Raw genomic sequence first — 12,151 nt, forward strand, 5'->3', positions numbered from 1 at the left:
ATTAATGAAGATATGATAATTAAACTTACTGATAAAAAAATCTGATGGGGCACATTAGTATCAACATCTCGAATATTACATGTCTTTGAGTGATTGAGTCATTAGAGCAATGTCAACGTTGTCTGGCTTAACTTTGAACTGTTACAGTCCTCTCTGCTTCCACTAATACGAGTGTCCATTCACAGATTTGCATCATGATAATGCTATCCAATACTTCATATGAATAGCTCTCACCATGAATAAGGCAGGGGCCCAACATATTCTTTCAGTCCTCACAGTCACACTGTGGTCCTCCCCACTCCAGATGACACAGGAGGTTAAGGGATTTGCATAAGGTCACACTTATGTGGAAGGCAGTGGTTCTCAGTCTGGGGCTCCCCACCACTTTTGAGGGGGGTTGAAGGACCCTTTCACCCGAGTGACCTAAGACCACTGGAAAATACAGATTTTTTTTGGGGGGGTGATGGTGTTTTTTTTTTTTTAATATTTTTTATTATGTATTTTCCTCAATTACATTTCCAATGCTATCCCAAAAGTCCCCCATACCCTCCCCCCCCCCGACTCCCCTACCCACCCATTCCCACTTTTTGGCCCTGGCATTCCCCTGTACTGGGGCATGTAAAGTTTGCATGTCCAATGGGCCTCTCTTTCCAGTGATGGCCGACTAGGCCATCTTTTGATACATATGCAGCTAGAGTCAAGAGCTCCGGGGTACTGGTTAGTTCATAATGTTGTTGCACCTACAGGGTTGCAGATCTCTTTAACTCCTTGGATACTTTCTCTAGCTCCTCCATTGGGGGCCCGAAAACACAGATATTAACACTATGATTTATAACAGTAGCAAAATTACAGTTATGAAGTCGTAACAAAGTACTTTTATTGTCGGGGGTTGCCACAGCAGGAGGAACTGTTAAAGGGTCACAGCCACGGAAGGTTGAGAACCACTGCTGTAAGGGTTGGAAGCTGGGGACATGCTGACCCTGGGCCATAGCACTTTGGCAGTGCATGTGGTTAGTCACAGTAGTTAAGTGGCTAGATCAGTCAGCTAACAGGATCTCCTACTTCTCAAGTCCTTCAAAGGAGACTTTAATATACTGCTGCTTTACAACTTCTTTGGGTTCCTAGAATATATTTGGACATTAGCAGGGCACAGATATACACAGGACATTTCCCTTTACTGAGATGCCATAAGTCTTTGTGACTTAACAAAAAAAGAACCACAAACTCGATTTCTTCAACCTGGAGGCAGAGTGTTCCCAGGGTTCTTATGTCCTTATGTTGAGTGTTTCCTATTGCTGACAGTGAAAAAAGGTTCTCCTGGGCTGAGTTTTGGCTTAGTGGCAGAGGAGTGTTATCCTGTATGTGTGCACACCCTGGGTTCAATGCCCTACCCTCCATCAAAATCATTGTTGGGCTCTCTTGGTCAGCCCTACCTTACCTTGCCTCAGCCTTATGTTCTGGCCATCACAGGGCCTCTAAGCAAAGCCAAACCCACCTCATCTTTTAAGCCTTCTCTGACACATTAGGTCAGGTCTGGTCCCCTTCTTACAATCTCTCCTAGCATCTTGGACTTCTTTCCTTAAGTGTCTATGAAAATGGGGCTTGAATCATGTCTCTGTGGTTCTCAGAGTAAGCTCCCTGTGGGCAGGGACAGCGTGTTTGTCTTCTTCATTGCTGATCTTAGTCCATGCTTTAGCACACACTGTGCTTGTAAGCAGGAAAAGAATTACAGGATATCAGCTAAAGAGGAAATCTCAAGACTCCTGGGCATTGACTGCTGGCTGTGGAAGGCTTGCCTAGACACAACACAGAATGCGGCTGGCAGAGTGGCTGGCAAAAAAGAGGCTAACTCAATATACATAATGCATGCAAGGATGTTTTTATTTTCTATAGTTTTTATATGTCTAGAAAATATTAGGGATAAAATCGTGGTCTTTGTGAGAAACAAAGCACAGTTCACCTTTCATAGTGCTAAAAGTCTTGAAAAAAAGAATTGGCTCTTAACACAGCGATCCAAACCTAAAGAAACATACTGTTTTTGAGACATTAGCTCCCCAAGTGTGTATGGGGTTATCAGGGGTCATTCTCTGTGGTTGACTTTTTTTTTTTTTTCTTTTTCTTTTTGCAGGTATTTTCATCTCTCAGGGATTCCTCGAAGTCTTATGTGGAGAGCTGCTCTCCTGGCCTTGGCGATGAAGAAACATTTCCCTTTTGAAAGCCAGAGTTTTGAATGATAAGCATTGCTAAAGAGGAAGCAATCAAACCTTTAGGGCAGGCTCTGCCTTCCACCCAGCGCTGCTTCCTGTTTTTCAAAAAACAAAAAGCAACACAAAACAAAACAAAACCAAACCAAACCAAAAAACGCTTTTTGATTCTCTTGTGAACTGTTCCCGGGAGACCCAGGCTGGACCGCTTGTCACTTTTAAGAGAGCGCCTCATATCCATCATCTGCTCTCACGGAGGTGAGCATACTTTGGAAATCGTGATTTGTTCGGCAGCCACAGTCCGCTGTTGTCAAGCGTCTGACAAATGCTAACCCTAGCACTGGACAGTTTTTCCTTAAGGTGCTTTTATCAAAATAAATGTGCAGATGCCTCAGGGCCGTGAGGCCTAAACAAACAAAAACCCCACCCCAAATCAGTAACTCAAAAATCCACCTGAGGAAATGTCTTTTCCCTAAGGCAGATGAGGCCCTCATAACTCTGAAAGAACTTTGCTTGCCACGGGTTACTCCCAAGGCTCAGGGCCACCGCCTGCCACCACCGACAGCCTAAGGGGGAAACCACCGAGCGCGCCTCCAGCCAGCGCCGGTGCTGCCACGCCCACCACGCCCGTTCCGCCGCGCGCCCGCCTCTCGCCGCCACACGGCCTGTGATTGGCTGGTGGAGCTGCCCATCTCTAGAGGCGAGCGCGTCGTTCTCCGAGCAGCGCTTCTATTGGTCACGGCGGCGGCAGCAGCGCGCGGACCCGAAGAGGCGGGGAAAACCGGTGGCCGCGGTGGCGGAACGGGCGGAGGTTGCCGGTTTCGTAACCGTCGCTCCTCCTCGCCGACTCGCGGGCTGCGAGGCCTGGGTCGGGTCGGGTCGGGCCGCGCCGCGCGGGGCCGCTCGGAGTGGAGGCCGTCTGGGGGCGGGCGGGCCGGCCAGAGGCGCAGGTAAGGAGGCCGCGGGTTGTAGCTCGGAGGGGTTGGGGGAGGAGGCCGCGGCCGAGCCCGCCGCTCGCGTAGGCGCCGACCCGGCCGGAGGAGACCCGGCCCTTGCCCGATTCGGCAGGTTGGCCCGGAAGGCCCCTGGCGGCTTGGCGGCGCGGGCGGGGGCCCGGAGCGGCGTCTGATGCAACCTGCGGGCAACACCCGGCGGGGCTGAGCTCATCCCTGGCCACGGCCCAGCGCCGCCGCGCTTGGCGCCGACCCCCGCGCTCCCCCGGGCGCCCCCTCACCACAGTCGGGGAAGGGATGGAGTACCAGGTGGTCCCTCCAGAACCTGCCCCTCGGCGACGTGCAGCGTGACAAGCCTGGCGCGCATTGGCCCCTAGGGATGGAGGGTGTTCCTAGAATAGAAGGTGGACCGAATCTTACTTTGGAGCCACCTAGGACTCTCTTCCTGTCGGCTTCCTAAACGGCTCGGTCTGGGGGGGAGGATGGCCCGGGTCCTATTTGGAGTTAATAACCTAGTGGTCATCTAGGGAAGGCACTCGAGTTTTTACACACGTAACGTTGCAAGAGGGAGATTTCGTTTGGTTTTTTTGGACGCGGTCGTGTGTCCTGCAGTTCACTGGGAGGGGGAGGACATCCTAGATGATCGCGCACCAGACGCAGAAGGTCAAGCCATGAAGCCTTTCCTTAGCTCGCCTGGAGGGAGCTCGGGAAAAGAGCCAGCTGAGGTATCCAGGTGGAGAAGTTGGGCATGCGGGTGTGAGAATTGTTTCTCTTTCCAAGTGGGCTTGTGTATTTCTGGTCTTAAGGTTGGCATGCTTTGTTTTGCTCTGCTCCTTCTTGCTTTTTTGTTTGTTTCTTTGTAAACTGCATCATAAGATGTATCGAATTTAGAAAGGTTTTAACCTTTGTGGGTTGCACAACAGCTGGGTGTTGTGTCTCTTGAGTTTCCACCCACTTGAATCCTTATTTGAATATATTATCATTGAGTGCAGACCTGTCTCACAGAGGGAATTTGAAACAAAGCACCATAAAGTCTTTATTGAGAAATTGTACATAGAAGAATTCAGAGTATGGTAGGCAAGCCCCGCTAACACTGAGCCACATTTCTAGCCTTCAAAGCGCTCTAAGGTCTGTTCAGCTATGGCCACTTGAGTAGAAGTTATGATAAGCTAGCTATCCCTGCGGTTATTTCCCTGTTCCTGAAAAACTGTAAATAATGACAGGATGCTACTGAGCTGAAAAAAACCTTGAGCCTGTTTCCTGAGTCTGATAGACATGCTTGACTGACTCAGTTATTTTTATGACCTATCAGAAACAAATAGGTGGGAACAGACCTCCTCCCTCCCCTCTCCCCCAGTATCCTTTAAATTCTCACAACCTGTCATGATTGTCATCCCAGCACTGTGATCTTGGAGAGGTGCTTTCATCTCCAGTGAATTAAATACACCCTGGGAAAGTCCCTGGGAACAGTCCCTCCAGAGATCATGGGAAAGAGACACAGGACCTGGTCAAAAGCTGCCTCAGTCACAGTAATGAGTCCTGGAGCGATTTTAGGTTTCCCTCAGAGGGGTGGGTGCATAGGTTCTTACACTAGCAAGTTCATTGGTCCTTTCCCTATTCTGTTGCCCTGCCCTGCCATTAGAGAGGGGGAAAAAACCTGAATGGGAACTCTTAATAAATATATATTTATAAACAATTTGTTTTGAATGTGCTAACTAGTACTATAAATAGGTTTAAAGGATAACATTCAAACAAGCATATGAATATTTAAAAGATAACATCCAAGTAAGCCTATGTTTTCTTCACAACTCCAGTGGACAACTTACACTGAACTCCTTGAAGGAGTCTCCTCTCTCTTGTGGACTCTGCCTCCAACAGTCTCCAGGGATCTGGAGTTGCCAAAGAAACTCAGGGAGCAGATTGGATAAAAAAAAAGCACAAAGAAAAGAGAAAACAGAGACCATTTAGACTGTATTAAGTAGTGGTCTTGAGTTGAGCATAAGGGAGCAGAACTTGTAGAGAGGGTTAGGACCTTGGGTTTGATCCTGTACTCTGGAGTCACAGACATTTAGTTTTAGTAGGATGATGTGACATAGTTAGGTTTGAAAGGTAGACTGCTCGACCTGCAGGTAGCAACCTCTTTGGGGAGGGGGGGTGTCTAATGACTGACCCTTTACAGGGGTCATCTAAGGCCATCTGAAAACACAGATATTTATATTATGATTTATAACCATAGCAAAAGTCTCAAGTAGCAATGAAAATACCTGGCTGGGGTCACCACAGCATGAGGAAGCTGGGTTAAAGGGTGGCAGCATCAAGAAGGTTGAGAACTATTGCTCTAGATAGTCTAGATAGTGAGTGGTTGGAGGGAGCTCAGGCTGCTACACCTGAGACTAGGGCCCCTGGGAGATGATGTCAGCCTGAGGTAATTTCTGTGGCATCAGGAAGGACAATAGATGTGCGGTATTTTTGTTTGTAAATCTGAAGACTGAACCTTCATTAAGGAAATTGAGTGAAGACTTTATTTTGAGAGGCCAATGGAGAGATACGTGGTTTTATCTAGGTTTATGAAAAAAGCGACAAGCTAGGAAAGTTCTATACAGGTTTATTGTTCTAAGTAAGCATTTAGAAACATTCTATTTTATTTTACTATTCTAATATTCCAGTATCATTGTTTTATTCTTTTGAATGAACATTATTACTTTAGTTAAGAAATTTTCATTTGAAAAAGTCTGTTACTCATTTCATTTACTCTCACATTAGTAAAATCCATTGTTTATATGCAGCCATGGTTCTCCATTGTGTCCTCGAAATCATTTTGGGGGCTCCCCTAAAACAAGACTGAAAGCTCACCTCCAAAACTTGTTCCTTAGACTGGCAGCCGAGAGTTGGGACTTGTAGAAAATTGCTGGTATTGGTCCAGGGACCACTTTGAGGACCGCTGCCCCTCAGCTTTCCTCTTGCTTCTTGGGTATTTGACAAGCAGACGGAAAGAGGCACCACCCTGGCTCCTGTAGACTGAACTTTGGAGTAGATTAGTCCATCCAGGAACCAGACTTTGATTTAGAGTTAAATATTCAGCTATTAAATGCCAGATTGCTTTGTTGTAGAACTCAGCAAATGTTTGTGGAAAGGAACAAAAGCATAAATGACAAGTGTCTTTGTTCAGTGCAAAACCAAAATTATTCTGTTTGAAGCCTGTTAACTCCTTGATCCTCCCTGTCCTCTGTCTCTCGATCTTTCTTTTTTAGACAGTCTCTTTACGTAGCCCTGGTTATCCTGGAACTTGATATGTAGACCAGGCTAGCCTTAAGCTCACAGAGATCTACCTGAGCCTACCTCCCTCCCAAGGCTGGCTTTAAAGGCATGCACCACTATATCCAGCCCACTTAAAAAATAAAATCATAAATTATTTTTTACTTTTTTTTTTTTTTTCTTGCAAGTTTGTAGGCACAGTAAACAATACTCTTGTTTTTCTAGCCAAAAGGGTCACCCAAAACCTATCCTTTGTTCTGGTAATTGACTTTGAGCAAAGTTAGACCCTTACCCCAATTCTGTGTCTTTGGGTTCAAAAACAGGCAGAACATCCTGAATCTGGAGCCTGTTGACAGCTGTTAGTGACTAGAGTTTGTTAGTTGGGCATCATATCATTTCCACATCCCTCCTGGACTGAGAGTTGGAGCTCACAGGAGGGAAGAGATATGTCTAGGTTTTGTAAAACTGAGGGAGCCAGTGCCAAGGAAAAATTTGATCTTGCTTCTAGTCTGTACTTCTTTGGATCATTGCTATCTTTGAGCTTTGCTAAATTGACTATAGAGATTAGTTTTGAAGAATAAGAATATAAGGAAATGCTGAGCGGTGGCAGTGTACACCTTTAATCCCGGCACTTGGGAGGCAGAGGCAGGTAGATTTCTGAGTTCGAGGCCAGCCTGGTCTACAGAGTGAGTTCCAGGACAGCCAGGGCTATACAGAGAAATCCTGTCTTGAAAAACCAACCAACCAACCAAACAAACAAACAAAAAACCAAAACCCAACCAACCAACCAACCAACCAAAAACAAAACAAAGCAAAAAACAAAACAAAACAGAGAAAAAATAATATAAGAAAATAGGCAACTAAGATGAACATGATTTTTGAGGCAGTTCCAGGAGGGGTATTGAGTTCTACAAGGCCTTAAAATTGGGTTACACACAGTATACCAACTTGATAAGCTCCAGAGTTAAATGGTAGTCCTGATGGCTTAAATTAATATTGAACAGCTAACCCTTGTTTTTTAATTAATTTGTTTACTTTATTTTGAACAGCCACCTTTTAAGTGGGAGAAAAATTAGGCCACATAATCATTTTCAAGGGAAGTTGTGAAATATCCATTGTGAGTGTAACTCGGAGTCCATATCCATCATGGCTTGGGAGGAAGCTTTCTGTCTTCCTTTAGTGCTGGAGCAAGAACAGATGACCCACTAGCTCAGGGCTGGCTGAGTGGCTTTTAAAACAATTCAAAGTAATGATATATGGATATTTAAAAGCAAAGATTAATAGTAATAAATAATAAAAAAGCCAACTTAATAAGCATGCTTGAAGAAAGGCTTGGCCAAAGTTTGGGTTGGCCAAAGCTGTTGATGTTTACTGACTGAACTTCTTAGTAACCATGGGTGTGCTCCTTGGGGGCATTCTCTAACTCTAGCTAACTTCCCTAACTTTGTCCACCAAGGTCATTTTAGCAGTTCTGGGAAAAGAGAACAGGATAGTTCCATGGTTGGTAATAATAATTTCTACTTTTCTAAGGGTTCTGTGTCTCGGAACAGTTGATTCAGCTGTTTCGTTTGTAGTATGGTACTAAAATGTAAACATGCAAATCAATCAACTCAAAGTGATCTACGAGCCAGGTGGTGGTGGCCGCGCCTTTACTACTAGCGTTCAGGAGGCAGAGGCAGGGGCAGGGCGGGATCTACTTGAGTTGGACGCTAGCTTGCTCTACAGAGCCCTACAGAACAGGCAGAGCTAAATAGAGAAACCTTGTCTTTAAAAAACAAAAACAAACCATAATAGGTGAAGGCATTGTTAATTCATCCTGGGAATACTGAATAGGGAACTTGCTAGGAGCTTAGGCATATCTAGACCCTCATGGGTTCCGCAGACAGAATGTTCTGATCCAGCATTCTAACCTGACTTGAAATGCATCCCCCATGCTGCAGATGCAGGTGTCTAGTCTACAATAATTGAACTTGTTTTCCATGCTTACCCTAAACAGCTCAGATTTCACCCCGGCAGATTGTCCAGCGATATTAGCTCACATATTCTACCTAGTACTTCCTGCTATGCTTTCATTTCTTGTCCCTTTTTTGATAGTTACAGGTGGACTGGTCTTTAGCTTAAGATGCTTCTGAGCCAACTTACTTTTTGAAGTTTGGAAACTTCTGTACGGTTTGCAATTGCTGTCAGCAAAACTAATAGGTTGCCTACTGTGTTATAAATCCATGCAAGTTTGATCTAACTTGATCCTGTCATTTCAGATATTTTAATGCGACTTATTTTCTAACTAGGTACATGTGAAGATTTTTTGGCAGTTGAGTGTGGCCTCCTCGGATCACATTGCTCTGATTTCTACCTATTCTGTGTTGGCAAAGGAACGTGCCCAAATGAGCAAGCTGTCGCAGCCAGCCACTACTCCAGGAGTGAATGGAATAAGTGTCATTCATACTCAGGCACATGCCAGCGGCTTACAGCAGGTTCCTCAGCTGGTGCCCGCTGGGCCTGGGGGAGGGGGCAAGGCTGTGCCTCCAAGCAAGCAAAGCAAAAAGAGCTCACCCATGGATCGGAATAGTGATGAATACCGCCAGCGCAGAGAGCGGAACAATATGGCGGTGAAAAAAAGCCGGTTAAAAAGCAAGCAGAAAGCTCAAGATACACTGCAAAGAGTAAACCAGCTCAAAGAAGAGAATGAACGGTTGGAAGCCAAAATTAAGTTGCTGACAAAGGAATTAAGTGTACTGAAAGATTTGTTTCTTGAGCATGCGCACAGCCTCGCAGACAACGTGCAGCCCATCAGCACGGAAACTACAGCGACAAATTCTGATAACGCAGGGCAGTAGATCTCCTTCCAGGCCCAGGGCTTGTGACTTGAACATGAGAGGTGTGACCACCCTGCACACCTTGCTTCAGTGGCTGAACTCGGTTTCCTTCCATTGGAGGTTATTTTCTAGGCTCAGCACTGAACAGCTGATTAGCCATGTAATTTATCTGGTCTTAAATGATAATGGATTTTTGAAGCACTAAAAAGACTTAGGGTTTATCGTTAAAACAAAATTCCTGGACTTTAATATTCTTAATAAATCCTCACTTCCCCAGAAATGGCTCTTTTGTAGGAATGGGACAATGGAAGGTCATGTAGAAGGTACTGGGTTCTAATGAGAGAATACCTTGGATTAAGAAAAACTGAATTCTAGCCGGGTGGTGGTGGTGCACGCCTTTAGTCCCAGCACTTGGGAGGCAGAGGCAGGTGGATTTCTGAGTTTGAGGTCTGGTCTACAGAGTGAGTTCTAGGAGAGCCAGGGCTACACAGAGAAACCCTGTCTCAAAACAAAACAACAACAAACAAAAAGAAAAGCTGAATTCCATCTGGGTTCCTCAGTTTGTGATTTTATTCTAAATTGTGTATGGTAAATTCTGGGGCTACAAAAACCAATCATAATAATTTGGCCCTATTTTATAGATGTATAAACCTGTGTTAGCATTGTCAGCATTGTTTTTTCCAACATAGACATTTTTTAAAATGACTTTAGGTGAAGTAAAGAAATCCCACCAAGTCATGTTGAGGAGGTGGTTAGAAATACAAAGTGTGTTAGGAAGGAAAAAAGTGGTTTTGTGCTTTTCCCCCCCTTTTGTTTGTTTTAAAGGACATAGAGTGCGATTGAACTGTGAGGGGCCTTCTGCTTATTGGATAAGCATGATATCTGTCCTAAAAAACAGTGTCTACCGTGTACTGACATTTTAGTTTCTGTGGACGCAAGTAAATGCAGCATTTGGTTTGGGGGAGAAACCATTTTTTGTCAGCCAAGTTAGTAAATAAAATGCCTTGGCTTGATGATACAGACCATGATTTAGAGTACTACTAATTCATTTGGTTTCTCCTGTGTTTATTCAAAATAACTGCCAATGGGGCCATGATTTTTAAAGGTAAAGTGTTTGTGTGTGTGTGCTTGTGTGAAGAGGCACCTTTTGGTGTTTGATCTCAACTGAACAATTATTAGAAAAATGAATCAACTTCATGCCATCTCTCAAAAGACTAGTCAAAGAAAACTTGAAAGTATGAGGTTTGAGTCTTTAATTTATTTCCTAAATTTTTAAATTTTTATTTCTTTGAGGAATCTTTTTCTAGTTTAGTGGGCTGTTCTTCCAGACTTCATGTGTTATTGCTTCCATTAGTATGCCTTTGTGTTCTGTATAACTTATTTTAGAGAGAAAATGCTGATAAAACTCAGGACATTGACTCTTGTTGTGAAACCGAAAAGCTGGGTGTCTATAGGGTCTGCTTTTATCAGTGTTGTATTTAGATCGTCTTCTTGGTAACTGGTGGTTTGTGCACAGCTCCAGTGTCAGTTTGTTAGTTCCTGAGATGGTAGCTAAACATGGGTCTTGTGTGATCAAAGTTTGGGTTGCTGGGAATCTTGTTCGAATGTGGTCATTTCTGGCCCTGTGTTCTACTAGGACTTGGTAACCCCAGTGTTGCTCAGGTTGCTCCCTAGTATGGCAGGAAGTTGCTGACTGATCGGGACAGAAGCTTTCAGGGCCCTGGAGCTCAGCAGAGCTGAAGACAGGAGCCGACACTGTTCTTTGGGAGCCAAGAAATGAGTGGGGTTTTAAAAATTAGGGCTCAGCACCATTTTACCTGGGTTGGAATACCACCTACTCCTAAAGATTGAGAGAAGGTTTGGATAACTAACAAGGACTCACCCATATAATCCTAATCTTCATCAGTGGATTGATAATTATGTAATGAATTTAATTGGTGACACAGGTCCCACTTGAACACGTATGCACCTATGAGGATAGGCAGACTTCCGGAAACTTACTTCTAAACACCAGCTTTCACAAATGGATGTTCTTGTGGAATTTGTGGTTATCAGTGCTAGGACTTTAAAAAGCTGTAGGGAAGTCAGTGCTCAGTGTATCAAATCAGAACATACAAATGAGGTCCAGCTTTGCTCTTACCTTTGTAAATGAGATTGTTAGCACAAGTAAGTAGTTCCATATTGAACACAAATGTTCTTACGCAAGTGGGAATGATGTTTAACTTGATAGATTTCTCTGTAAAGTTGGGGGAAACTAGGTTTGGGGAATGGGTAAACTTAGGGCTTTGGAAACTGTAGAGTGACTTTTGAAAGTCTTGTTACCGGGGAACCTTTAGAGTTTGATCTGCTTTGTGGACAGGTTGGTGGCTTAGGAATCAAACTGTAGTGTGAATTAGTCTCGTCTCTGTCTCCTGGGATGGCTGCCCTTTGACGAGTTCTGGGCATAGAGGGGGAATCAGAGCCACCCTCTCTGTCTAGCCCTTTGGGTCACAGGTGACTTTGGGATCTCAGTAAGGATTTAACTAAAATATGACTGGGTGTTTGAAATTGGGTCATGAGGCCATTCAGTTATTACGGTTCTCAATTTATGAAACTAGAAACATGTACAGTTTGCTAAGAAAGGGATACAGCTGCTTTTGATGTTTCTTAACCCTCTCACCCCTTTCCAGGGAAGCCTCGTGCCTGGACAACCCATGGAGCTTGTAGAGTGCTCCTGATGCCTTAGAAATAGGAAAAGACGCCTGTTTGTGTGACAGGCTGGGGAAGATTCCATTCCACAGCTAATCCCATCTGCCTCAGGAAAAATACTAACTTGTTCTATTTGTTCCTGGCCTTCAGTTTGTGAGATTACTCTATTTTTTTAAAATATAATTTTATTTCTTTCAACGAATTTAAAAATAAAAAACACCTTTTGGAACAACGA

General features: G+C 44.4%; 1 protein-coding gene across 3 annotated transcripts; it reads left to right on the forward strand.

Moving 5' to 3' along the window:
- The first annotated feature begins 2,978 nt into the window (after positions 1–2,978).
- On the forward strand, positions 2,979–12,151 carry Cebpg (CCAAT enhancer binding protein gamma). Of its 3 annotated transcripts, none has more exons than XM_021168778.3 (2): positions 2,979–3,154; positions 8,701–12,151. In XM_021168778.3, the coding sequence occupies exon 2, from the start codon at positions 8,797–8,799 to the stop codon at positions 9,247–9,249; it is 453 nt and encodes a 150-aa protein (XP_021024437.1). In that variant the 5' UTR covers positions 2,979–3,154; positions 8,701–8,796; the 3' UTR covers positions 9,250–12,151. The 3 variants fall into 3 exon arrangements, with proteins under 3 accessions (XP_021024437.1, XP_085698008.1, XP_085698007.1); XM_085841882.1 differs by lacking the exon at positions 2,979–3,154 and adding an exon at positions 3,271–3,561; XM_085841881.1 differs by lacking the exon at positions 2,979–3,154 and adding an exon at positions 3,614–3,882.

This window comes from Mus caroli, unplaced genomic scaffold (genome assembly GCF_978045245.1).
Source record: "Mus caroli unplaced genomic scaffold, Mus_caroli_1 scaffold_8, whole genome shotgun sequence".
Taxonomy (NCBI): domain Eukaryota; kingdom Metazoa; phylum Chordata; class Mammalia; order Rodentia; family Muridae; genus Mus; species Mus caroli.